Source organism: Choloepus didactylus, chromosome 9 (genome assembly GCF_015220235.1).
Source record: "Choloepus didactylus isolate mChoDid1 chromosome 9, mChoDid1.pri, whole genome shotgun sequence".
NCBI classification, from domain to species: Eukaryota; Metazoa; Chordata; class Mammalia; order Pilosa; family Megalonychidae; genus Choloepus; species Choloepus didactylus.
Genome location: NC_051315.1, coordinates 122936844 through 122962183, shown reverse-complemented (window position 1 = coordinate 122962183; position 25340 = coordinate 122936844). Strand labels below are relative to the sequence as shown.

Genomic DNA, 25340 nt, shown 5'->3' with positions numbered 1-25340 from the left:
TTTGTGCAAACCAGATTTGGGTTAGGAATACATGTTTAAAAACAAGCCAAAAAAGACATGTCTATAATAATGAAAGAAGAAATCACTTAGGATTTTAAGAGCAATACTCACTGCCAATTGCACTTTTATCCGGAGGAATAAAGCTTCTATGAATATACTTGGGGGAACCAGTACATGCATTCTTATACCTAACACAAAGGCTTTCTAGGTAAGAATTAATTAATTATTAATCTGACCACTGATATTCTGGTTCATTCTCAAAGACATTTCATTAAAAATAAATGATAAATGCAGTTTTGCTGCATTAGAGACCTGGCAAAGGTGTGTGTATGTGTGTGTGTGTGAGTGTTTTAACTGGTTCTTAGTAGGTTGTAGGTTTACATATACCATGGTCTCTCTTCTATTGATGTACTACTTGCGTGACAGTGTTATGCAAGGAAACACATTTCTGTTCTTCAAAAATTCTTAATTTTTGTTTGGAGAGTTTTAAACTTTTCTAAATGATCCAGTAAAGCAAAATTGTAGCACTTTGCTAGAAGTACGTTCTGCTATTCTTCAAAACAAGCTTAGGAATTGTGTAGTTGACTGGTTTATGCATCTGTAAGCAAGTCAGTTAATATTTTTGTTTTTGAGAAATCAAAATTACTATAACACTGTACCTCCAAAATTGCAGGAGGTATCTGAAAGTGCTTTTGAAAATTTCAAATAGCCAGTCAAAAATTTTGATGTTAGCATATTCTAGCAGTCACTTTGCTGAATGCTCAAAAGAAGGTTAAGCTGTCTCCATTTGGGGGAAGGTTTTCTATAAACTGCTTCAGCTTGTGAAAGTGTTTCAGACTTTTGGAAGAATTATTCATCAAAGGAAATTATATAGTTCTTTCAGGGTTTGACTTGAGACATTACTGTTTCCTACATGTGGGGTACCCAGTTCCAGTTTTGAGCAGAGATAAATAAAAGCTAATTGTTTCCAATCCTGGCCTCAGGTGATGTTACAAATACACCAGTACCTCTTCCGTAGAGAACATTATACTTAGCTCCTTTACCATGGAATTGTCTTTCAGAAAACAAAGTGTTTGGGGTTTTCTCTCCTAGTTTATCAGACTAGTTGGAGTTAATGAAGTTAATGACACATCAGCCCCAGTAGTCATTTTGAATTGTGGTGTGATTATAAAATCAGGTATAAATATTTTTGTATTCACTCTGTTGTTTTCCTTCTTCTTTGCCCTGTTTTTCTGTAGCTTAGTGTGGTCCTCTGAGAGTTTTATCACCAAGAATGGATCAGTAGTTGCCAGGGGCATGAAGTGCTGGGGAAGACATTGACTGAAAAGGGGTACAATGGCTCTTTTTGGAGTGATGGGAATGTTATATATATGTCTTGATTGTGGTGGTGTTTACATGGGTGAATACATTTGTCAAAACTCATTTGACTATACACTTGAAATGAGTACATTTTATCTCATGTACGTTGTATTTGAATAAAGTTGTTTGAAAAAGAAGTTTTAACACTAAAGCCTATTTCAGGGCATGAACAGTGAAAGGATAAAGAAATTTGGTTAAAAAGTATGCCAACACCTCAAATCACTGACTAGCAGTAGCCCACAAGACTTTCAAGTCTAGTGCTTTATTTTGAATGTTACTAAATAAATGTGATAATTTGAGCTCCTGTCCATTATATAGCATGGTATGTAGAAAGATATGTCAGTATTACATGAAATAATAAGTGAAATATGAGCAATAATAATATTAGGGTGCTTTATTATAAGTGAAAGTACTTTATTATAAGTGAAAGTACTTTGTTCTTTGGAGTGTTTTAAAGGAATGCAGTTGTGGTTATTTCTTCTTTCCGAATGGTTCATATTTTAGTCTGCTTTAATTTCTTCACACAATTCAGATAGTAAGACAAATATAGTTGAACATTCTCTGAAAAAAAAATTTTAACATTGAAACAGTGTCACTAATTACCTGAACATAGCAGGCTAGGTTTTTTGATCTGTTCACATGCCCTGTCAAGTCTCTCAGGTTACTGGGGTTGGGTATCAAGGTTAAGAGAGAATAATTTATTGTATCTGCCAGGGCATAGATTTGTGATCATATCAAGTAATTCTGGCAATTTGCTATGTAGAAAATCAATCTAAAAGTAAAATTGAAATTTAAGAAACCCTTAAATCCATATTCTGTCCTTACTTAAAGTGTATCATTCTTTGATCCTTTTATGCCAGTTTGAGGTGTCTAGGCATTTTAATAAAGATTAATGTAACAAAAAAAGTCCTGAAAGGTATGGTTTAAATTTCTAAATGGTGATGTCTGTCTGAATATACATTTTGTCCTTAAAGCTTCTGTTTTGTGTTCAAAGATTCTTGAATAACTTGCTTTTTGTTTAGCCATTTTCATTATATATGGTGTAAATGCCATCTCAGGTTGAATGGACTGAAGTTTTAAATGTATCTAAAAGGTCAAGAAGATGTTTAGAGTATTATTCTCTCCTTTTTACCACCTTTTACTCCAGATCTTTTACTGATGTTTCTATCAAAATCAAAAGAGTAAAGAATTTCCTTTTCTTCCTATCTTGAAGCAATGAAATAGACAAAAAATTAAATTTCTGGAAAAAAAGCAAGTGACCTGAGGAATAGCTGTTGTATAATTGGCCTCTGAATAAGTCAAAATCTGTTTAAGATAATGGTCTAGTTCTGATGGAAATAGGATTATTGAATTTGGAGACTTGTAACTTCATTTAGGCAGAGGACAAAGTCCCGTACAGCATGTAAAGTGTTCTTGAGTGTCTGTCCCCCCCCCCCATTATATAGTATTCTGTAAATTGGATTATCTAGTAACCTTCAGTTCAAGTATTTGTTTCTTAGTAATGAGTAGGGTAGAGAAAAGAAGGCATTTTGTTCTCTCATAATCTAATTGAAGGGCCTTACATAAATTAGGTAAAATGGGACACTTGAATAAAGTGCTAAATAAAGTTTAGCGAAGTAATGAAATATATATAGTAGAGGTGTGTGTGTGTACCAACTCTTGATTTTAGTTGGTTGAAAAGAGTAGCAGAGTAGTTGATGTGGTAGGTACTTTTTAAGGGAATGGTTTGGGAGAACAGGGACTGTGAGTCATGGTGTGGGATAGTTTGAATCAGCGTTTACTTTGGGCCAGTGAGAAGACTGATCCTTAACTAGAGTGCCAAGTACCATATCAACTTTCCCGTTTTTGAAAAGACTAGGTAAACTATGGAAGTAAACCCAGCATACTGCTATAGAGGCCATGGGAAGATTCGTTTGACTTTCAAACAACTTGATGGCCTGAAGAATGTAATTTTTAATTCATCATAACTACCTTTTTAAAAATTTTACTTTTCTATTTTCCATGTGTAGGTTTAAGAAAATCTACCAAGAAGCGCAGTGAGTCCCCACCTGCTGAGCTCCCCAGTTTGAGGCGGAGCACACGTCAAAAGACCACGGGCTCCTGTGCTAGTACCAGGTAATAATTCAAGTTTTCTCAGATTATAGTGAGTTCATCAAAATTTATAATCCTAGAAGTTTTTTTTTTAATTATTAAAGCAAAATAATTTTTTCTTGACTAGTGAATAAAGAAATTGATTCTATCTAGTATTACTATGTTTGTGAATTCCTCCCCAATTTTTATTTACATGTTTTTACTAAGGTTTAATCATGCCACACTTTGTTTTGAACACCTTACCTTCTACTTTTTCCTTAGTTGCTACATTGTCTTCACAGAGCCATTGCCAGTAGTTGAACATTTAAGTTGTTTTCACAGTTGTAGTCTGCCAAATAAATCTCAGAGATTTGGGTTAGTTTTCTAAAGGCAGCTAGATTTTCCAGGAGTGAGATTTAATGTATCAAAAGGGATGATTGTTTTAATGACTGTAATATTGCCTGATTAGTTCCTACAAGTTTAGATTCTAGTTGTTAAGTTTAACAGATGAGGGAAAAAGAATGGCACTTACTTTTCATTTTGTCTTATAATACCTACCCTTCAAGGAAAAGTGTATTCTTTTATGTCTCCGGTTCTCATTTCTCCCAGTTGCTCTTTGGAACTCATTTTCAGAGTCAGCTGTCTTTGATGTGATATAGTATATTATTTGATGCACTTTTATTGAATGATTGAGAATCTTGACTGTTTTGGTTTCTCGGCTACTAAAACAAATATGTACAGTGGGTTCGCTTAACAACAGGAATTTATTGGCTTTCGTTTTCAGAGGCTAGAAGGCTTGCTTCCTCCCGGGGTCGGTATCTTCTGGCTGGCCAGCAATCTTCAGGATTCCTTGGCTTTTCCATCACATGACAGTGCACATGGCGGCATCTTCTTTCTCTTCCGGTTTCCGTTGACTACCAGCTTCTTGGTTCTCCCATGGCTTCTCTCTCTGTGGCCTTCTCTATAAGGCCTCCAGTAGTAGAATTGAGACCTATCCTGATTCAGTCAGGCCACACCTTAATTGGAGTAATCTCATCAAAAGGTCCTATTCGCAATGGGTTCACACCCACAGCATTAGATTATATTAAGAACATATTTTTCTGAGATATATAACTCCAAGCCACCACATTAGCTTTCAGTTAAAAGTTTTCATCACAATTTCCTCTCAGATTTTTAGGCTTGATCAGGTCAAATGCCCCTTCCCCCCTTTTTAAACCTTTTTATTTTGAAATAGTTTCAAATTTACAGCACAGTTGCAAGCATAATACAAAACCCACACGGAGAACTCCATTATACCCCCCACTAAGAATCTACCACTTGTAACATTTTGCTACATTTGCCTTATCATTCTATCAACCCATCTGTCTGCCTATTTTCTAAAGATTTGAAAATAGATTCTATAATTTATTCTCCTTGATCACTTAATACTTCCATGTACATTTCATAAGAACAAGGACATAGGGATCAAGTGCCCTTTTGCTGCTGTTGATTATTCAACAGTCATACGTGACTTCTCCCTCTTTTATATGTAGTTTGTTTCCTCTACTAAATGTATCAAAAACCCGGGATAGGGAAATAATCATAGTTTGCCTTTTCCCAACTCTTAACTCAGGTAAGTAGAAAGATTTTAGCACTTTGTTTCTTTGAGGTAATCTGCTGACTGCTCTTGGTGGTGGCACATAGTGGCATAAGGAAATAAAATGATTTGTTGCCTGCAAGTCATAAGAAAAGTACCCTTGCCACTGTGATCCTTACATTCCCACTTATTCGCAAATTCTTCAGATTGTGTAAATGTCTGGAATTGGTTTACCCGTTTGCTTTTGAGCTTTCTTTGCAATACTTTTTATGAGGATCTCAGAAATTTTTTTACTTTTTTAGAGCTGTTGTCCTTTTTTGGACTGAATTTTAAATCCAATTTATCTAAGTTTATAGCCTGAAATATAAAGTGAAGTCAGTATGGTTGAAAATGAATTTAAATTGTATGTGAAATGGTAATCAGTGTTATAATCATCTTTCCCTGCATTTCTCTGCAGTCCTCTTTCCTTCTATTCATCATGCCTGTATTAGGGGATGTGAAGTTATGGTGTATGGTCATGCTGTGCACAAGCTATCTAGCCACCTACCTGAAATGCTCTTCATCTCAGATCATTCCTGAATTAGTTGAAATTCCTCTGTAAATTAGTGCCTTGGTAGCATACTACCAATGTCTTTGTCTCTCTTTAGAGTAACACTTCTTGAGGGCACCAACTTTATGTATCCAAAATGTTTAACACAGTGTCTGTCACATGGTTCATGCAAATTAAATGTTATATGAATGGATTAATTTGAATCCCACCAATTTGTAGCTTGGTAAATTGGGTTTAGAATGAATTGTTTCTCTATGAAGGGAAGATTGGCTAAACAAATCCCTGTTTAGGAAGGATTTTCCACTAATTAAGAGAATAAACTCTTCTAGTACTGTAGGTAATTCGGAGTTCTCGTTTACATGTCAATTATGTTTCTTTATTCTTTAAAAGTCTTTAGTTGTCAGCATCTATAATTTGGTTGTAGTTTGACTTTAGTTTAAGCCATTTCTTTTTAACTCTTAAAATAAGACCTCCTTTTCCTGAAATTAGTTTAGTAGTAATGTTTTCTGCATTTCCTAAGTGAGCTTGGGGCGTTAACTGTTTAAAAACTGTCAAGTTGGAATAATTTGGGGATGGGGGGGCGCCTGGTGTCTTTTGTTTCTACCTCTAATTTGCTCACTATTTTCTCTCTTATTAAAATAGAAAAAATTTGTCAATAAAATATAATTTGCTTCATGAGAAACAAGTAGTCTTTTTTCCTGTATCTTATTCTGTCTTGATCCTAAATGAATGTCTTCCTAAATATCATCCATATTTATTTATTTATAAATATTGAATTCTATATTTTACAGGATAGAGCTGTTGTCCATTATTAGGATAATTATCATTTTTTGCTATTTAGGTAATCTGGGACTTAGGTGATGGGGATTTTTTTTCCCCCCATCTTCTCCTCTCCCCCCTGCCTGTCCCCATTGTCAAGTGTCAATCTGAAAGTCCTTATATATTGGTCCACCATTTACCCTGAAAGTGGTGATCTATTTTAAATGAATTGAATTTTCTCTGTAAGAAGAGTCACTTTTCCATTTAGTTAAAAATCATTTCTGTCTGTAGGGATGACAACAGCTCCTAGTAGCTCAAAAGCTTAAATTGTCAATGTGATGTAACTTGGAAGAATGTTAAATACACAAAGTCTTGGCTGTTATGCATAGTGATTTTCTGCAACAATTTTTAGTTTAAAAAAGTAGAAACTGGCTTTGTGTTCCATGAATTTGAGCTTTGTGCTGTCTATACATTGCTCCTGGTTCACTGGTAATGCTGCCTATGATGACATTTTTCTGTTGCAGTCGGCGAGGCTCTGGCCTGGGCAAAAGAGGAGCAGCTGAAGCTCGTCGACAGGAGAAAATGGCAGACCCTGAAAGCAACCAGGACTCCGTCAATTCTTCAGCTGCACGTACAGATGAAACTCCTCAAGGAGCTGCAGGTAGATGGGTACTTGTTAGCCTTCAGGTGCATTTTTTCTTTTACAGATTTATTTAGAGAGAAATTACCTTTAAATATGCCAAATATAACAGAAAGGAGGGGATAGAAATACACTAGATGCTACCATCAAAATAAACTTTGTTCTGTTTGCTTGTTTTGTGCTTCAGTTTACAGGTTGGTAGTTTGATTAGTTGGACTTGTTTGTTGTTGATTAATTCTTGTCCAAATCAAAATTTATGTTCAAGGGGCTTTTAGGAGGGAATTAAGTCCCTTTTTGTCTAAGCTTCTTATATATTGACTTGTATACATAATAGTTGCTCACTGATATTTTGAAAACATTTAAATTCATAATAAAAATGTAAGGGTATGGTTTAAAATGGGCTCATTAATATGTAAATTGTAATTTAGAATTTTGTTGTTTCTAAAAAATAATGTGTTTGAATCCAGGCAACTTTAAGAATTTAAGTATTTATATTTTTTTATGAGCTACTGTTTACTCTTCTTGATAGCTTAGCACAGCAGCAATTAAGGCTTTTCTCCTTCATCTTTAAATATGTGTCTGTTAGTAATACCAAAACAAGCCTGATACCTCAGTGGTTAATTGTGGCCAACAGATTTGGAAATGGAGTTTGTCACTGACATTTCTTGCTAAAATTGACAACAGATATAAAGCATTACAATCGGTCATTAAAAACATGGATAGGTTTTGATGTAGATATATATATTCTTGCTTTTGAACAAAGTAATTTTGTGTACTGTTGCTTATTATTAGAATATGTGCTAAGTTTTGTTTAATGTTTATGGTGATAGTATGTCCTTGTTTGCCATTAAGGTTCTGGTTTGCCCACTACTGTCTAGGTTTTTTCCCTGTTGTCTCAGTTGATCCAGTCTGGCTTAGCATTTTTACCACCTGTTTCCCAGTTTTATATGATGAGGTACACAGTGAACCTTTAGTATTTCTTTTGATGAGAGGAGGCTTTTTCAAAGGGGTACTTTTTTCCTGTCTGTTTTTGTGAAGGGTTAAATGGTAGATTTTTGAAAAATGCAATCATTGTGTAGCCTGTTGATGCTGTTTCTAACACATGGCCTGTCCTTCCAAGTGTTATACATCCTTCCTACTCTTTTAATTTTATTAAAATTAAATATTTTAATTTTATGTCTGATTTATTTTATGTCTGAGTAAGGAAGTGGGGCAGTTCAAAAATGTATGACAAAGGGAGCTGCTGAATGTGTGTGTTAAAGTAGACTTATTACAATCATTATAATAGCTAACATTTGATAGAGTGCACACTGTTGCAGAAATAATATTAAGCACTTTACATATTTTCTCATTTAATATTCAGAATAGCCTGTTGAGGTGTGAGTGCTGTTATTGCTATTGTGTAAATGAAAAATCCTGAGACATAATAGTTAAGCTTTCCCAAGGTTACCAGTTAGGATGTGACTCTCAGATCCACGTCTTAGGATTCAGTGCACATTTATAACAGCTGTGCCATTCTCCTTCCCTACAGTTAGAAGGTGTGTTTTATTCATATGGTTGTCTTTGGTGGCCAGGATGTAGGGGTGGGGTGTAAAACTTTGTTCACTGGATCCTTAACCTAAGAGGATAAAAGCTTCAAGTGATCAGGCTCATGAGACTGGACTTAGCCCTGCCTGTATAAATACTCAAGAATTTCATTGTCATTCATTTTTTAAAATGCAGTGTGATAGAGGTATTTTCCAAATTTATACATTATAGCTGGTGATAAAAGATATATTGGGTCATACATAAAGGGAACTACAGTGAACAAATGCTTAGCACTTTCAGTCAGAGTGCTGACAAAGGACTTTGCAGTTCTCCTTGGGTTCAGTGGCTCATTACTGTGAAAATAGGCCCCCACCTTCATTAAAAATCAGAATATCCCTGCTCCTTCTTGTAATGTTTCTGTGGCTCCCAGATGTTTGGGAACTTGGTATAATAGAGCCTTAGCAACTCTTGAGATTTTATGCCTTTACAAGTTTTGTGTCTTGGTTAATGTCTTCTCTGGCAGTGCAATTTGAGATACTCATTATTCATTATGATAAGTAATAAGAAAGTATGGTTAGGAAGTAACTTAAAGTAGAAACCTTTAAAATCATAGGTCATAGGCCTGCAGAACTTTTAAAAGTAAAACCAGTAGACCCTCTAATAGATGAATTTTAGAAACCAGCATTACCTTGGCATTACGTTAACAGGGGAGGTTATTTTGTTTTTGTTTTCTTTAAAAGTGTGGTTTTCATAGTGTGCTTAAAAAAAAAAAACGCAGCTATTTCCTTTTCCTTCCACTTTGTTGGAAGAGTTTTAAAACAAGTTTAACAGCCAGTTTAACAAATTCAGTCATAATTGGTACCTAATTTGTTAAGTATTTCTATATAATGTGAAGCAGGAACTGCATTTGAATTTAAAAATTGCTGTTAAAGAATATATTTAAGGAGCTGATGATAATAATAGTACAGTTCTTGACTACAACCTGTGAAGTCTCCTTGACTTGAAGTTCAGCTCTCTGATCCATTATTTGCTGTCAGACCTTAGGCAAGTATAATGAAAGTTACAAAGCCTCAGTTGCCTTGTGTGTTTGATGAAACTTCTAACACCTTTTTGTAAGGTTGTGAGGAAACACACAGACAGGGCCTGCATGTAGTAAACATTTAATAAATGCCATCTATAAGCAGCATTATCAAAGTATAGTTATTAATCTTTCTCTTCTCTAAAAGAGTAGATTCTGCTAAACTCAGATACTCTTTGACGTACTTCTATCCTAACCCTCTTTTTTTTTTTTCTTTTTTCTTCTTTGAAGCCTCGAGTTCTGTTGCAGGGGCTGTCGGCATGACCACCTCTGGGGAGAGTGAATCAGATGATTCCGAGATGGGACGATTACAAGGTGAAAAAGAGCTTACAAGAAACCATTACCATGGACTGCCTGTTTTTACTGTTTTCTGTTGAAATTAACTCAGATGTTTATCTGTACACAATTTAGCAATGCCTGCACCTCCAGAAAAGCTTATTTAGTGGCGATGAGGTGATTTGAAATTGGAAGATGAGCTATCCAGCCTCTTCATTTCTACTCTTCAATTAGACAAAGCCTTTTATGAATATTTTTATATTTAAAAAATTTGTGATGGTACACTTTTACCAGACTTTGGTAATAAATAAGGAACATCTTGAAAAGGGGGTAACTTAATATTGTTCACTGGTACCTTATAACATGAATGCATCTGGTTGGGTGTTTTTTTTGCCATGTTCTTTTGTCTTTTTGAGCATCTGTTCCAAAATGAATATAAGGTATGTATATAAATAAATTACAAATTTTTTTAGTGTTTTAAGTGCTTTTAGAAAAAGCAATCTTATGTATATGCTCTTTACAAATGACTGGGTATGTTTTTATTTGAGACAACTGACTTAAAATTCCTCATCTAAGGCTTTAGAAGAAACATTATTTATAAATCCGCTTCCTATTGTTTTTAAGATCTTGAGTGAATTTACAGCTGTCTCCTTTTGACTAAAACTCCCAGGAACACACTTTGACATTTGGAATTGCTAAGAATAATGTTCTGCTTTTCATGTTTTTAGGTGGTCTTTTGACCACTGACTGACTGGGAAATACTATCAGAGAAATAGGGCAGGAATGCCTAACATAATTTTTCAAAATAAATATTTACCCTGGGCTTTTCTTGGATCATTTACATGAATACCTGCTGGTTTTCAATATCTTCTTAAAACTTTAAGATTCTTGGAGCTGGCATAAAAATATTATAATGTATATTAATCACATTAATATGTATTAGTCTTGAAAGTTTAGTATAGCTTCTCTAAAAGTTCAGAATGGAAAGAAACAGTGACTAACTTATGTCAGATGAATCACTTTTCTTGAAATTTTTAGGTAAGATCGGTAGTATTGTCGACTAAACTTAACCCCTCCTGTTTTTCTTTTTATCTTTTTTTTCTCTTTTTTTTTTTCCCTCCATCTATAGCTCTGTTAGAGGCCAGAGGTCTTCCTCCTCACCTGTTTGGCCCTCTTGGTCCTCGAATGTCACAACTTTTCCACAGAACAATTGGAAGTGGAGCTAGTAAGTTGATACTTGTAAATTAGTCCTTCCCTGGAAACTCTTAGTTTAATAAGTTCAGAGTGATTTTTACTGTTAACATATTAATGAAAGTAAGTATCGAGGAAGTTTTCATGAACTTAAGCTGTTTTTAAAAATAAAAATTGTGCAAATTCTTACCTTAAATATAATAAGTATGATATTTTATTCTCTACTTTTATTTTTTATTACTGAATTGGAATTGTGGAAAACCATCAAGAGTTAAACAAAATGGACTCTTTGCCTTTTTAATTATAGAAGAATAACACATCTCAGATGATTTACATTGATTTACATTACATCATGCATCTGATTGCATGAATTTAAATCTTGAATTTCTTTATGGTATAATAAAGTTTGACCTATAGGACAGTCACTGTTGATACTAGCCTGAGAGAAGAGATTTCTCAGCAGAATTACCAGACAGGCACTAGGCTTATGTTGTCAGATTAACATATTATAGCTCAGAGATCTTATCATACATAGCAGATACAGCAGTGGCTCTTGAGGTTCCAATTTATGATCAAGAATAACTTGTATAATTACAAATCCAGTTATTTTTTTTCTGACATAGAATACTGTCTTTAACTCCCTTACATTTTACATTTAAACTGTGTGTGTGTGTGTGTGTATGTGTGTGTACGACTTCATTGATAATGTTTCTGTAGAATCAGCAGGCTATTTGTATGCTTGAATATTAATTCATAATTTCTAAAGTATTCTTGAAGCCAAAGCCCCATTAGCTTTGTAATTATTAATATGTTCTTACATACTTTTCATCAAATATTTCAATTTTTCTTTTTGTTTTAAGTAATGCAGTGTGTATACATGTGCTCAGATGTGTATATTGTACTTGAGGCTCTTTCAAGTTTCTGAATAAGCATTTCATAAGGAACTTTGAGAAGCAGCTGGTGTTTTTGTGGTTCTGGTTGTTGTTTCCCTTTTGTTGCCCTCACACTCAGCTCTCAGATGACGTATCCTGCTGAAAAGTTCTCATGAACCCTTGAATATGGATGTTGATTAAGTACATTTATTAAGTACTGGGAATGTAGTGAATAGCAAATATGATGGGCAGAGTTGTTTCCCACATGTAGCCTCCATGCTAGAGGATGACCCTGGCATTGAATAAGAAAATTATTCTGTAGTATAATTTCAGGTTGTGTCAGTGCAGTAAACAAAGCAGAATATGATGTAGGATGGTTGTTGAGGTTATAGATAGGGTGGTTAGAGAAGCCTTCTATGAGGCAGTGACTTCATAGAGACCTAAGTGAAGTGAGGAAACCAGTCGTGCACGGGTCTGCGGGAAGAGCAGGAACATCCCCAAAGGTGGGGATGAAGTTGGCATGTTTGCAAAGCAGACAGCAAGGGAGGCCTCTGCAAAGAGTGAAGGGAAGGGGGTTGAAGATGAAATCAGAGAGGTTGGGCAGAACCGAATTGCTAAGGCCAGGAACAAGCGTGGATATTAATCTAAGGGTAATCAGGGACCATTAAAAGGTATACTTTAGTTCTGTTAATCCTTTTTCATTTATTGGAAGTAAAAGAAGTAATTTAGTAGAAATATACTTCCATAAAGAATATCTTTCCTTTATCTTCTATTTGGCTACCCAAGGGAATAGTTTGACGTAGGAAAGAACATTTATACCCCAGTTTTCAAAATGGTTGGTTTTTGCATCCTCCAAAGATGCAAATATTGTTTTAAGTATCATCATAAACAATGCATTGTGACATGTATTTTAAACATTTCCATGATTTTAATTGGCACTTACATTGTCCCATCATTGGACAATGGCATCATTTTTAAATTGGCTTTTGAATTTTTTGACATGTTCCATGAAGACAGTAGTTTTTGATAGCCTCCTTGCTCTGTTATGACAAGAAATTTGAAGTCGGCTGGACTGACCTCCTGCCGCCCCGTTAGCTGGAGTCAGACCTTTCCCCAAGGAGCCCTAGTTTCTTTTTTATGAAATGATATTTAGAGACCACAGTCTGGACTCAGGCATATTCACTGTAAGACTTTTTTAGTGGACAAACTTAGGAAATACCTGGATTTTATCTTAAAAAAAAAAAAAAATCGTAAGTTCATACTGATATTTCCAATTCAAATTTAGGAGACCAGGATTTTAATTTAACTTCATCAGTCTTAAATTCCTTTCTTCTATGCCCAAAATCTCAGTTCCCAGTAATAAAAACGTACTGACTCTTTGCTTTTACCACAGTACAAAATCCCATCTTTTCATCAAGATAATTATCAAAAAAGTAGATTTTCACAGTTCTTTTTGTCTTTTGTATATTTCTCTCTTTGTGGTCAAATTATTGTATTTTCAAGTCGTTTGTCATATTTCCTGTATTTGATCATGCCTCCAAATAAACTAGTTTGGTTCATTTGTTTCATTTTGCTTTTAATTTTAAGGCATTATTTTTAAAATTTTAATTTTGCTTTCATAATTATATTTACATGGTTCAAAAGTCAAATCTACAATGTATATTCAGAAGTCTTTCTATCTCTACCCTGTTTCTTTCCTCCCATATAAATAAATTTTTAATTTTTAGATTTGTCCTTCTTTTATTTACTTTAAAAATAAAAACAAGTCTCTATTTTCTAATCCGCACGCAGTGTCTTTCTTAGATAAGAGTAGAAAACTTGACAGTCTACCTTGTTTTTAAAGTATGTCTTGGTGTTCACTCTAGCTGTATATATATGGGGAAGGAGAGGGGCAGAGATGTTACTTATTCCTTTTGTAAAGCTGCTATAGTACTCCTTTTTGTGTTTTGAATTTTTATCAACCTGACAGATGAGAAATGATAATTTGTAGTTTTGGATTAATCATGTCATCTTCTTTATAATTCATTTTTTCTCTATTAAGTTTTTAGTTATATGTCCTTGAATATTTCTTTTTACTGGTTACCATAAGGATTATAGTGCCTGCCCTTGGTTTATAGCTTACCTAAAATTAGTACTTTATCATTTTCCAAGCAGTATAAGAACCTTACATCAGGTTAACTTTTTTTTTTTTTTTTTTTACCTCCTGCTATCCTTTGTGCTATTGGTTTAATTTGTTTTACTTATATGTGTTGCAAACCGCATAAGACATTATCATTGTTTCAGAACATCAATATTCTTTTATATTTGACCACATATTTACCCTACCCAATGCTTTTAATTCATTCCTGCAGTTTATTCTTCTATCAGACATTGTTTCCTTTCCACCTGAAGAACTTTTCTCTTCATAGTAGAGGACTGCTGGTAATGATTTCTCCCTGCTGCTGTTTGAGAAATCCTTGTTTTGCCTGAATTTCTTAAGCATATTTCCCCAAATCTTCAGGTAGTATTTTTTTTTTTAATTAAATTCAGTTTTATTGAAATACATTCACACACCATACAATCATCCATGATATACAATCCACTGTCCACAGTATGATAACATAGTTAGGCGTTCATCACCACAATCTATCTCTGAACATTTTCCTTACATCAGAAAGAACCACAACAAGAATAAAAAATAAAAGTGAAAAAAAAACACCCAAATCATCCCCCCATCCCACCCCATTTGTCCTTTAGTTTTTGTCCCCATTCCTCCACTCATCCATACACTAGATAAAGGGGGTGTGATCCACAAGGTCTTCACAATCACACTGTCACCGCTTGTACTCTACATTATTATATAATTGTCTTCAGGAGTCCAGACTGCTGGGTTGGAGTTTGGTAGCTTCAGGTATTTACTTCTGGCTATTCCAATACATTAAAGCCTAAGAGGTGTTATTCAGGTAGTATTTTATGATGTCTTCTGATGTCTGTGGTTTCTGTTTCAAAGTCTTACTGTTATCCCTTTCAAGGCAATATCTTTTTTCCTGTTTTGTTTTTGTTTTTACCTTTTGCCTATTTAAATCTTTTTTTCTTTATTATAAAAGTTGTGAGTTTACAGAACAATCATGCATAAAATACAGGATTCCCATACACTACCCCACCACCAACACCTTAATTGGTGTGGAACATTTGTTACAATTGATAGCATATTTTTATAATTGTACTATTAATTAAAGTCCATATTTTAACCTAGGGTTCACTGTATAGTATAGTTCCATGGATTTTTTTTTTTTAATTTTTATTCTGTTACATTATATACATTATATTGTTTATATATATACTATATATATAATGTATATATACACACTATATATGTATTTGTTTTTTTATCAGTGCTGTTAATTGCATTCATGATGGTGTGCTATCATCACCACCATCCATTACCAAGGTATTTCTATCATTCCAAATAGGAACTCTTTATATTTTAAGGCTTAACTTCCCATTCCCTATCCCTACTCCATCCCCTATAAACTTATATTCTACATTGTGACTCTGTGAGTTTGCTTATTCTCGTTGTTCACACAGTGAGATCATGAAATATTTGTCCTTTCGTATCTGGCTTATTTCACTCAACCTGATGTCTTCAGGGTTCATCGCATGTTTCAGGACTTTATTCCTATTTACGACTGAATAATATTCTATTGTATGTATATACTACATTTTTTTTTGATTCATTCATCAGTCGATGGACAGTTGGGTTACTTCCATCTTTTGCAGTTGTGGATAATGTGGCTATGAACATCAGTGTGCAAATGTATATTTGAATCCATGCTTTCAATTCTTTTGGGTTTGAACCTAGTAGTGGGATTGTGGGAGATATGGTAGTTCTATACTTAGCTTCCTGAGGAACCGCCAAACTGTCTTCCACAGAGACTGCACCCTTTTACATCCCCACTGGCAGTGAATGAGTGTCCCTTTTTCTTTTTCTTTTCCTTTTTCTTTTTCTTTTTAATTTAGTTTTGTTGAGATATATTAAAAAACCATACAGTCATGCATGGTGTGCAATCAGTTGTTCACAGAACCATTATATAGTTCTGCATTTATCCCTACAGTTAATTTTTGAACACTTTCATTACCACATAAAAAAAATAAGAATAAACATTAAACTAAAAAAGAACACCCAAAACATCCCACCCCATCCCTCCCTATCATTCATTAACTTTTTAGTCCTCATTGTTCTATTCATACACTAGATATGGTATATCTGGGAGCCACAAGGTTTTCACAGTCACACAGTCACACAGTATAACTATATACAGGTTATACAGTTGTCTTCAAGAATCAAGGCTACTGGGTTGCAGTTCAACAGTTGCAGGTATTTCCTTCTAGCTATTCCAAAACACTAAAAACTAAAAATGGTTATCTATATAACATATAGGAATAACCTCCAGAATGACTTCTCGACTCCATTTGAAGTCTCTCAGCCACTGAAACTATTTTGATTCATTTCTCTTCTCCCTTTTGGTCCAAGAAGGCTTTCTCAATCCCTCAATGCCAGGACCACACTCATCCCCACGAGTCATGTCCCATGTTGCCAGGAAGATTTACACCCCTTGGAGTCATGTCCCACGTAGAGGGGAGGGCAGTGAGTTTACCTGCCTAGTTGGCTTAGAAAGAGAGGTCACATCTGAGCAACAAAAGAGGTTCTTTGGGGGTGACTCTTACGCGCAATTTTAAGTAGGCTTAGTCTCTACTTTGGAATAACTAATTCATAAGGGCAACCCCAAGATTAAGGGCTCGGCTTTCTAAATTGGTAGTCCCCAGTGTTTGTGAGAATATCAGCAGTTCTCCAAGTGGGGAATTTTAATATTTCCACATTTTCCCTCAGTCCCTCAAGGGGGCTTTGCAAATACATTCTTATTCTCTGTCCAAATTACTCTGAGATATATCGGGGCTTCACACTAACATGGGCAAACCAAGAAGATTTCACTTTCTCTTCAAAGTTTCATGTAATTATGGTGTTTCAATAAACTGACCATACAGGTTAAATTATATAGTGTTACCAAAAAATACAGATTTTGCGCCTAATAAACATCTCTTCCTTTGGTTTCACACAGCAGTTGAAGTTTTAAAATGCTGCCATTATCGTCCTTTACCCTTTAGTCTAATTTACTTTACTACCATTTTGTTTTTTGGAATTTATATGTCATATCTTATTTTTTCCTCTCCTTTTACCTTTCCTGATAATCTTCATTTCTGTACTCTTCTCCAACTCTCTCTCTCTCCTGTCTTTTCCTATCAGCCTGTAGCACTCCCTTTAGTATTTCTTGTAGTGCCGGTCTCTTATTCACAAACTCTCTCAGTGTCTGTTTGTCTGAAAATGTTTTAATCTCTCCCTCATTTTTGAAGGAAAGTTTTGCTGGATATAGAATTCTTGGTTGGCAGTTTTTCTCTTTCAGTATCTTAAATATATCATGCCACTGTTTTCTTGCCTCCATGGTTTCTGCAGAGAAATCTGTACATGGTCTTATTGACCTTCCCTTGTACGTGATGGATTGCTTTTCTCTTGCTGCTTTCAGAATCCTCTCTTTGTCTTTGACATTGGACAATCTGACCAGTAAGTGTCTTGGAGTAGGTCTATTGGGATCTATTCTATTTGGGGTACATTGTACTTCTTGAATCTCTAATTTTCTGTCTTTTATAAGAGTTGGGAAATTTTCAGTGAATATGTCTTCTATTACTCTTTCTGCCCCTTTTCCCCTCTCTTCTCCTTCTGGGATACCCATAACACGTATATTTGTGCGTTTCATGTTGTCACTCAGCTCCCTAAGACCCTGCTCATATTTTTCCATTTTTTTCACCATCTGTTCTTTTGTGTGTATGAATTCGAATGACCTGTCTTCCAGTTCACTGATCCTTTCTTCTGCCTGTTCAAATCTACTGTTGTGCCCCTCCATTGTGGTTTTCATCTCCTCCATTGTGGCCTTCATTCCCATGAGTTCTGCCATTTGTTTTTTTAAGTTTATGAATTCTTCTTTATGGTCAGCCAGTGTCTTCTTTATATCCTTCAGCTCTTTTGCTATATCTTCCTTCATTTCATCAAATTTATTTAGCATTAGTTGCCTCCACTCCTGTGTCTCAGCTGAACTATTAGTTTGTTCCTTTGGCTGGTCCATGTTTTTGTGTTTCCTGGTATGGCTTGTTATCTTAAGTTGTCTAGGCATCTGATTCTCTTGATTAGTTTATTTTGGAGCTTGTTTTCTGTCTTTTACCTAGTGGTTTTCTTGTTGGTTGGCTTTATTCTCTGGCCTCTGCTATTCAATTCAACTTATTCTAGACCTCTAACTTAGGTTCTATTTAGTTGATCAGGATTTTTCCCCTCTTGTTTTTTCTGTTTCTTGCTCTGCCTCTATGTAACCTTTTTGTGAGTGGGTCTCCTCAGATATGGTCGACCCTAGTCAGATTTTCCCAGTCTAGTGAGGCCCAGGTCTCATTGGGAGGGTATGGAGTTTTCCTGAGAATGAGACCCTCCTATGAGGCCTTTAGAATTGGTGCTTTTCCTCTCCTGTCCAGCAGGTGGCACTGGCCAGCCCGCAGCTCCCCCACCAGTGTAAGGAGGTATGGAGCCTTTAGTTCTCCTGGTGACTCTGATCCTGTCAGGGGCATGGCTGACTGAAGCTGGAATCTGAATTCCAGCCCCTGGAGTCTGAGTTCCCAGAAGGAGGACTGCCAGTTGAGCTGGACCTCCCTCCACTCTTCCAATCCTCAGAACTCCCGTTGTCTCTCAGGGACACTATTCCCTTCTCCTCTTTCCTCTTTGGGGCCTCTCCAGGTAGATTCCTTGGTCAGCCTGAGTTGCCAATTAAAGATGGGGGTGGAGGCCTTCAATAGTGAATACGGAATTCAAAGACACTGTGTGTACTCTGTCTCCTCCAAGCCCAGCCTAGTCCCTCATCCTGGGCTTTCCGATAGACAATAACCACATATATTACTTTTAGATTAAAAAAAAAAAGTAGAAAAGAAATCAAGAAAAAGAAAAAAGGAAAAAAAAAAAAAGAGTCTCTTTTAAAAGTCTTTCCCCAGCCTGGAAGTTTTGCAGTGTCAGAATAGAGCATTTAAAGATATGCTTTGGGCTATTGTCTGATAATTACTCTCCAACCGCTTCAGTTCCACCCCTGCTGGGGGCTATTGAAATGCAAAAAGATAAGGGATCAGTGAGAAGCCAGAAGGGACAAAATGTAGGGGAAAAAAAAATGGCTTTTTTGGAGTCTGGGAATGGGTGCCCGCTTTTACGTGCCCCCACTTCTCGGAGCTGTCGGAAATAAAGCGGTACCTGTAAGGGAATAAACGCTCTCTCGGTTCTGGAGGAGAAAAGAATTTATTTACGATCTTGCAAGATGGGGCGTCCAGCCAAACACGCGGAAGGCTGGCGCCCCAGAGGAAGAGAATGGCGATGTTTAAATCTCCTACTCCTAATTCGCAAGTCCCTCCCCTGTTTCCCCATTGACTGGGTACTACAGAGGTTACAGCCTATCCGAGAACACTAACTAATTCATCTTCTGAGATTTTAATTTGTACAGCCAATCCCAGAGAGCCAACTAGCTCATTATTGAGATTTTGAACTGATTAGCCAATGCCCCCCCAAATTTTTATTTTTTTTGCTGTGAGTTCCCGCCTCTGATACTACCTCATGTCTCTTTACATCAGGCAGATTCTCTCTTCTCTTTGTCTGGGGCTTGTTTAAACTGGTTTTGCCTCCATTTCCCTTATTCCATGCTGTCTCTATGTGAAAACGAAACTTATTCCTTTCTTACAGAGCCCAGCCCTTCTTTAGCACCCCAGCTCCCAAAGTTAGTTAATTAATTTGTTAATTAATTCTGCAGTTGAGGCTGGGTTGAGCCTCCCTTCTTGCCCTCAGCAGATCGCTGTTTTTTGGGTTTTTTTCCCCCCTTTCAGGGAGCCGGCAGCAAGACAGTCTGTGAGGTCTGGGTGGGGAGGGGCGCCAGACCCCTGGTCCGGGGAACTTACAGTGTTCGCTGCGATCTCAGCTTTTGCTCCAATTCCAAACTTGTGTCCAATGTGTGACTGGTTACTGGAGACCCCGAAAACATTGTTTCATATAGTTCTTGAGTAATTGCCAGCTACTCTAGGGGAGAGACGAAATTCTGCTCCTCACCACTCCGCCATCTTGCCCCGCCTCCTAGTCTAATTTACTTTAGTCCTAACCAAGTCCATTTCGTTCATATCGCTAATTGACGCCTGATCTCTTTTTCAGACTCTTTAATATTTGTTGTATATGGTAATGCTGACATTCATAGCTGCCGGACTCTGGGTCTGAGTCTCAGGTGTCACACAGATACCCAAAGTTCCAGGGACCAACCAGGTTATACACAAAGAGCTCAGCATCTCAGAATTTAGAAGTAGCCATTACAACTCAGGAATAGATGTAACTGCTTTAAGAGCTTACAATCTAGGAACATTTACAATAAGCCTTCCCCTGATAACCTGTGCTCTTCAGATTCAATTCTCAGAATTTTCACACTATAGTTAGTCCATATTAGTGAGGCATTATAATGTTTGTCTTCTCATTTCTGGTTTGTTTTACTCAACATACTGTCCTCAATGTCCATTCACTTAGTTGTATACCTCACAACTTTATTGCTTCTTGTACCAGCTCATTTATGCACCAGAGTTCACCATTCCGTTCATCAGTTGATGTACCCTTAGGCCATCTCCATCCACTGCAAATCGTGAATATTGACACCATAAACCCCACTGTGCAAATGTCTGTTCATGACCATCTTTTTAGTTCTTCCAGGTATATACCCAATAACAGGGTTGTGGGGCCATATGGCAACCCTATACTTAGCTTCCTGTGGAACCACCACACTATCCTCCAGGTGGGCTACACCATTCTACTTCCCCACCAGCAGTGATTAGATACATCCCTTTCTCCATGTTTTCTCTAGCATTTGTATCCCTCTGTTTATTTTTTAGATGGTTTTATTCACATACCATACATTCCCTCCTAAGTAAACAATCAGTGGTTCCCTGTATAATTACATAGTTATGCATTCACCACTACTATCTATATAAGGTCATTTCCACTTCTTCCACAGAGATAGAGGAAGAAGTGAAAAAAGAAAAAGAAAAAAAATGACAACTAAAAAGCAACAAAAGAAAAAATAAAATTAAAGTAAAATACAATAAAAAGGTAGACAACAACAACAATGCCGAGAATCCCATACTCTTCCCTTATATGTCCTCCTTACAGACATTTAGCTTTGGTATATTGCCTTTGTTACAGGTACTGGAAGCATAGTCTAGTGTTACTGTTAGCTATAGTTTCTATTTTGCGTTGATTGTATTTTCTCCCCAATACCATGCCATTTTCAGTACTTAACAAAGTTGACATTCATTTGTTCTCTGTCATTTAAAAACATTCGTATATTTGTACATATAATCACAGTCATCGACCACTCGGGGTTTCACTAAGTTATACCGTCCCAGTATTTATCTTCTCTCTTCCCTTCTGGTGTCCTACATGCCCCTAACCTTCCTCTTTCAACAGTACTCACGGTCATCTTTGTTCATTGTACTTACAACATTGTGTTCCCGTCACCCACTATTGTGCCATCCATTTCTGGATCTGTACAATCAATACTGTTGAACTTTCTGTACTCCTTCAGCATCAAATACCCAATCTTTACCCTCTTTATATCTCCTGGTATCTTCATTTCTGTACTCTTCTCCAAACCTCTCTCTCCTGTCATTTCCTATCTTGTCTGTAGCATTCCCTTTAGTATTTCTTGTAGAGGAGGTCTCTTGTTCATGAACTCTCTCAGTGTCTATTTATCTGTAAATATTTTAAACTCCCTCATTTTTGAAGGACAGTTTTGCCAGATATAGGATTCCTGGTTGGCAGTTTTTCCCTTTCAGTCTCTTCAATATAGCATACCCCTGCCTGCCTTCTTGCCTCCATGGTTTCTATTGAGAAAGCTGCACTTAGTCTTATTGAGCTTCCCTTGTATGTGATGGATCCCTTTTCTCTTGCTGCTTTCAGAATTCTCTCTTTGTCTTTGACATTTGACAATCTGATTAGTAAGTGTCTTGGAATGGGTCTATTTGGATCAGTTCTGTTTGTTGTATACTGCACTTCTCAGACCTGTAATTTTATGTCTTTCATAAAGTAGCCCCTGCTCCTACCTTTCCGTTGTTTTCCTTATCTGTTCTCTTGTGTGTAGGATTTCAGATTTCCTCTCGTCCAGTTTGGTAATCCATTTTTTCTGCCTCTCCAAGTCTGCTGTTGTATGTCTCCATTGTATTTTTCATCTCTATTATGCCTTTCATTCCGATAAATTCTGTCATTTGTTTTTTCAAGCTTACAAATTTTATGGTCACCCAGTATCTTTATATATTTCATCTCCTTTGTCACATTTTCCTCCAACTCGTTGATTTGATTTAGGTTTGTTTGAACATCTTTAATTAGTTTTTTCACCTCTTGAATCTCAGTTTGTTCCTTTGACTGGGCCATGTTTTCATGTTTCCTGTTGTGGCTCATGATTTTTTGCTGTCTAGGCATCTGATTTTATTGATTAGTTTATTCTGGAGGTTGTTTTCTCTCTTCTGTCAAGGGTTTTCTTGTTGGTTTCCTTTGATATCTTTACTTCTTTGTTTCTCTCAGTAGGCAGTTGTCAGATTGGCTCTGCCCCCAGTCTTCCCCAGGGATGGGAAGTAGGCACTGGGCACCCCAGCAAGTTCACTGTGTGTGGTAACATGATCTGCTAGCTTCCAGTGGTGCTCTGTTTTCCTTGGACTTTCTGGACTGTCCAGCAGACGGCACTGTTCAGGAACTTAATCTTCCTCAGTGGCTGCTTTGCCTCCAAGCACAGGGTGCATACAGGTGAATCTGAAACTGCGGGATTCCTGTGCTCTCACTTTGCTGGCCAAAAGCTGGCTTGATGTGGGGCTATACCTGTGGCAGAGTACCCCCTCACCTGACCCAGTACTTCAGCCATCCCCAAGGCATGGAAACAGCTGCCGGATGCTGCTTCCATCAAGGGTGGTGGGGAAAGGGTTCAGACCCAGGGCTGGAAATGCAATCTGTCCACATTTTCTCAGTCTCTTTGTCCCTCACTGACCTGGGCCTTGAAATGTCCTCCCCTGTCCCCCGGGTCTTCAAATGGGGGTATGTCTCACTGCTGTGAGAGATTTAAAAATCTGTGTTCTTGATGGGAGGGATCCCTTCTGCTGCTTCTCTTCCTTTCCCATGGGGAGATGGAGTGAGGCAGAGGGGAGAGGACTGGCAGGTCTGAAACAGAAAATTCCTGCCTGATATTTCTTCTCTTTCTTCAATTCGGCGCCTGCAAGGCCTTTCTCCAGTCTGTATCCTCCTCCAGAGTTTCAAATAATTCAGAATTGTCCTTTTTTTCATTGAATCTCTGAAGAGGTGTTTCAGTAGCTATTATGGCACCTTGTTGATCCCTCATTTTTCACGTCCTCTACACTTGTTATTTTCCATTTTCCTAATAGCCATTCTCATAGGTTTGAAATGGTATCTCATTTTGGTTTTGATTTACATTTTCCTGGTGGCTGATACGGTTGAGCAAGTTTTCATGTGCTTTCGGGACATTTGTATATCTTCTTTGGAAAGATGTCTGTTCAAGCCTTTGGCCCATTTTTTAATTGGTTGTATTTCTTTTTGTTAAGTTCTGGAGATTAATCCTTTATCAGATTTGTGGTTGCCAAATATGTTCTCCCATTGTGTAGTTTGTTGTCTTACTTTCATGATAAAGTCCTTTGTGGAACAAAAGTTTTAAATGTTATGAGGTCCCATTTATGTGTTTTTTCTTCTGTTGCTTGCACTTTGGGTGTAAAGTCTAAGAAACCATTGTCTAACACAAGGTCCTAAAGATGCTTCCCTACATTTTCTTCTAGGAGTTTGATACTTCTAGCTCTTATATTAAGGCCTTTCATCTATTTTGAGTTGATTTTTGTATGGGGTATATTTATAAGGAACCGTTTGTTGAAGGGACTCTTATTTCCCAATTGAGTGGTCTTTGCCCCCTTGGCAAAAATCAGTTGGCCATCAATGTGAGAGTTTATTTCTGAGCTCTCAGTTCTTTTCCATTAGTCTGTAGTTCTGTCCTTATGTCAGTACTGTGCTGTATTGATTCTATGGTTTTGTAATAAGTTTAAATGGGGAAATGTGAATCCTTCATTCTTTTTTAAGATGGCTTCACTGCATTCAGGGCCCCTTACCCTTCCATATAAATTTGATGATTGACTTTTTCATTTCTGCAGAGAAGATCGTTGGAATTTTGATTGGGATTGCATTGAATCTGTAAATTGCTTTGGGTAGTATTGACATCTTAATGATACTTAGTGTTCCAATTCAGGAACATGGAGTATCCTTCCATTTATTTAGGTTTTCTTTAATTTCTTTTAGCAGTGCTTTGTAGTTTTCTGCATAGACATCCTTTACATCCTTGGTTACATTTATTCCCAGATATTTGATTCTTTTAGTTACCATTGTGAATGGAATGTTTATCTTGATTTCTCCTTCCAATTTTTGATTGCTTGTGTATAGAAACACTACTGATTTTGGGGTGTTGCTTTTCTACCCCACCAGTTTGCTGAGTTCATTTATTAGCTCTTGGAGCTTTGTGTGGATTTTTCAAGATTTTCTGTATATAGGATCATATCAGCTGCAAATATGGAAAATTTTACTGCTTCCTTTCCAATTTGGATGCCTTTTTTGCCTTTTTCTTGCGTAACTGTTGTAAGAACTTCCAGTACAGTGTTGAATAACAGTGGTGACACTTGGCACCTTGTCTTATTCTTGATCTTAGAAGATCATTCTTTCACTGTTAAGTAGGATATTAGCTGTGAGCTTTTCATATATGCATTTTATTATGTTGAGGAAGTTTCCTCCTATTCATAGTGTTCAGAAAATTTTTATCAAGGCTGCTGTATTTTTTCAAATGCCTTTTCTGCATCAATTGAGATGATCATATGGCTTTTCTGTGATTTTGTCAATTTACTTTCTTATGTTGAACCATCCTTGCAAACCAGGGATAAATCCCACTTGATGATGGTGTATAATTCTATTAATATGGCGTTGGATTCAGCTTCTTGGTATTTTGTTGAGGATTTTTGCATCTATATTCATAAGAGATACTGGTCTGTAGTTTTCTTGTGGTTTCTTTAACAGGCTTTCGTATGAGGGTAATGTTGGCCTCATAGCATGAGTTAGGGAGTATTTCCTTCTCTTTAATTTTTTGGAAGTGTTTGATCAGAATTGGAGTTTAATCTTCTTTGAAGTTTGGTAGAATTCCCCTGGGTAGCCATCTGGTTCTAACCTTTTCTTTGTTGGGAGGTTTGAGATTACTGATTCAGTTTCTTTACTAGTAATTTGTTTGTTGAGATCTTTTCTTCTTGCGTCAATGTGTAGGTAATTT

The 25340-nt window shown here is 36.6% G+C and overlaps 1 protein-coding gene across 15 annotated transcripts in view; it reads left to right on the top strand.

The window, feature by feature from the left end:
- Positions 1-25340, top strand: part of TRIP12 (thyroid hormone receptor interactor 12) — a 175345-nt gene that overhangs the window by 85487 nt on the left and 64518 nt on the right. For all 15 annotated transcript variants that reach the window (XM_037849872.1, XM_037849868.1, XM_037849866.1 and 12 more), the window contains 4 exons: positions 3369-3474; positions 6839-6975; positions 9791-9874; positions 10965-11060. In XM_037849872.1, coding sequence (XP_037705800.1) covers positions 3369-3474; positions 6839-6975; positions 9791-9874; positions 10965-11060 — 423 coding nt within the window. The remainder of the gene's footprint in view (positions 1-3368; positions 3475-6838; positions 6976-9790; positions 9875-10964; positions 11061-25340) is intronic.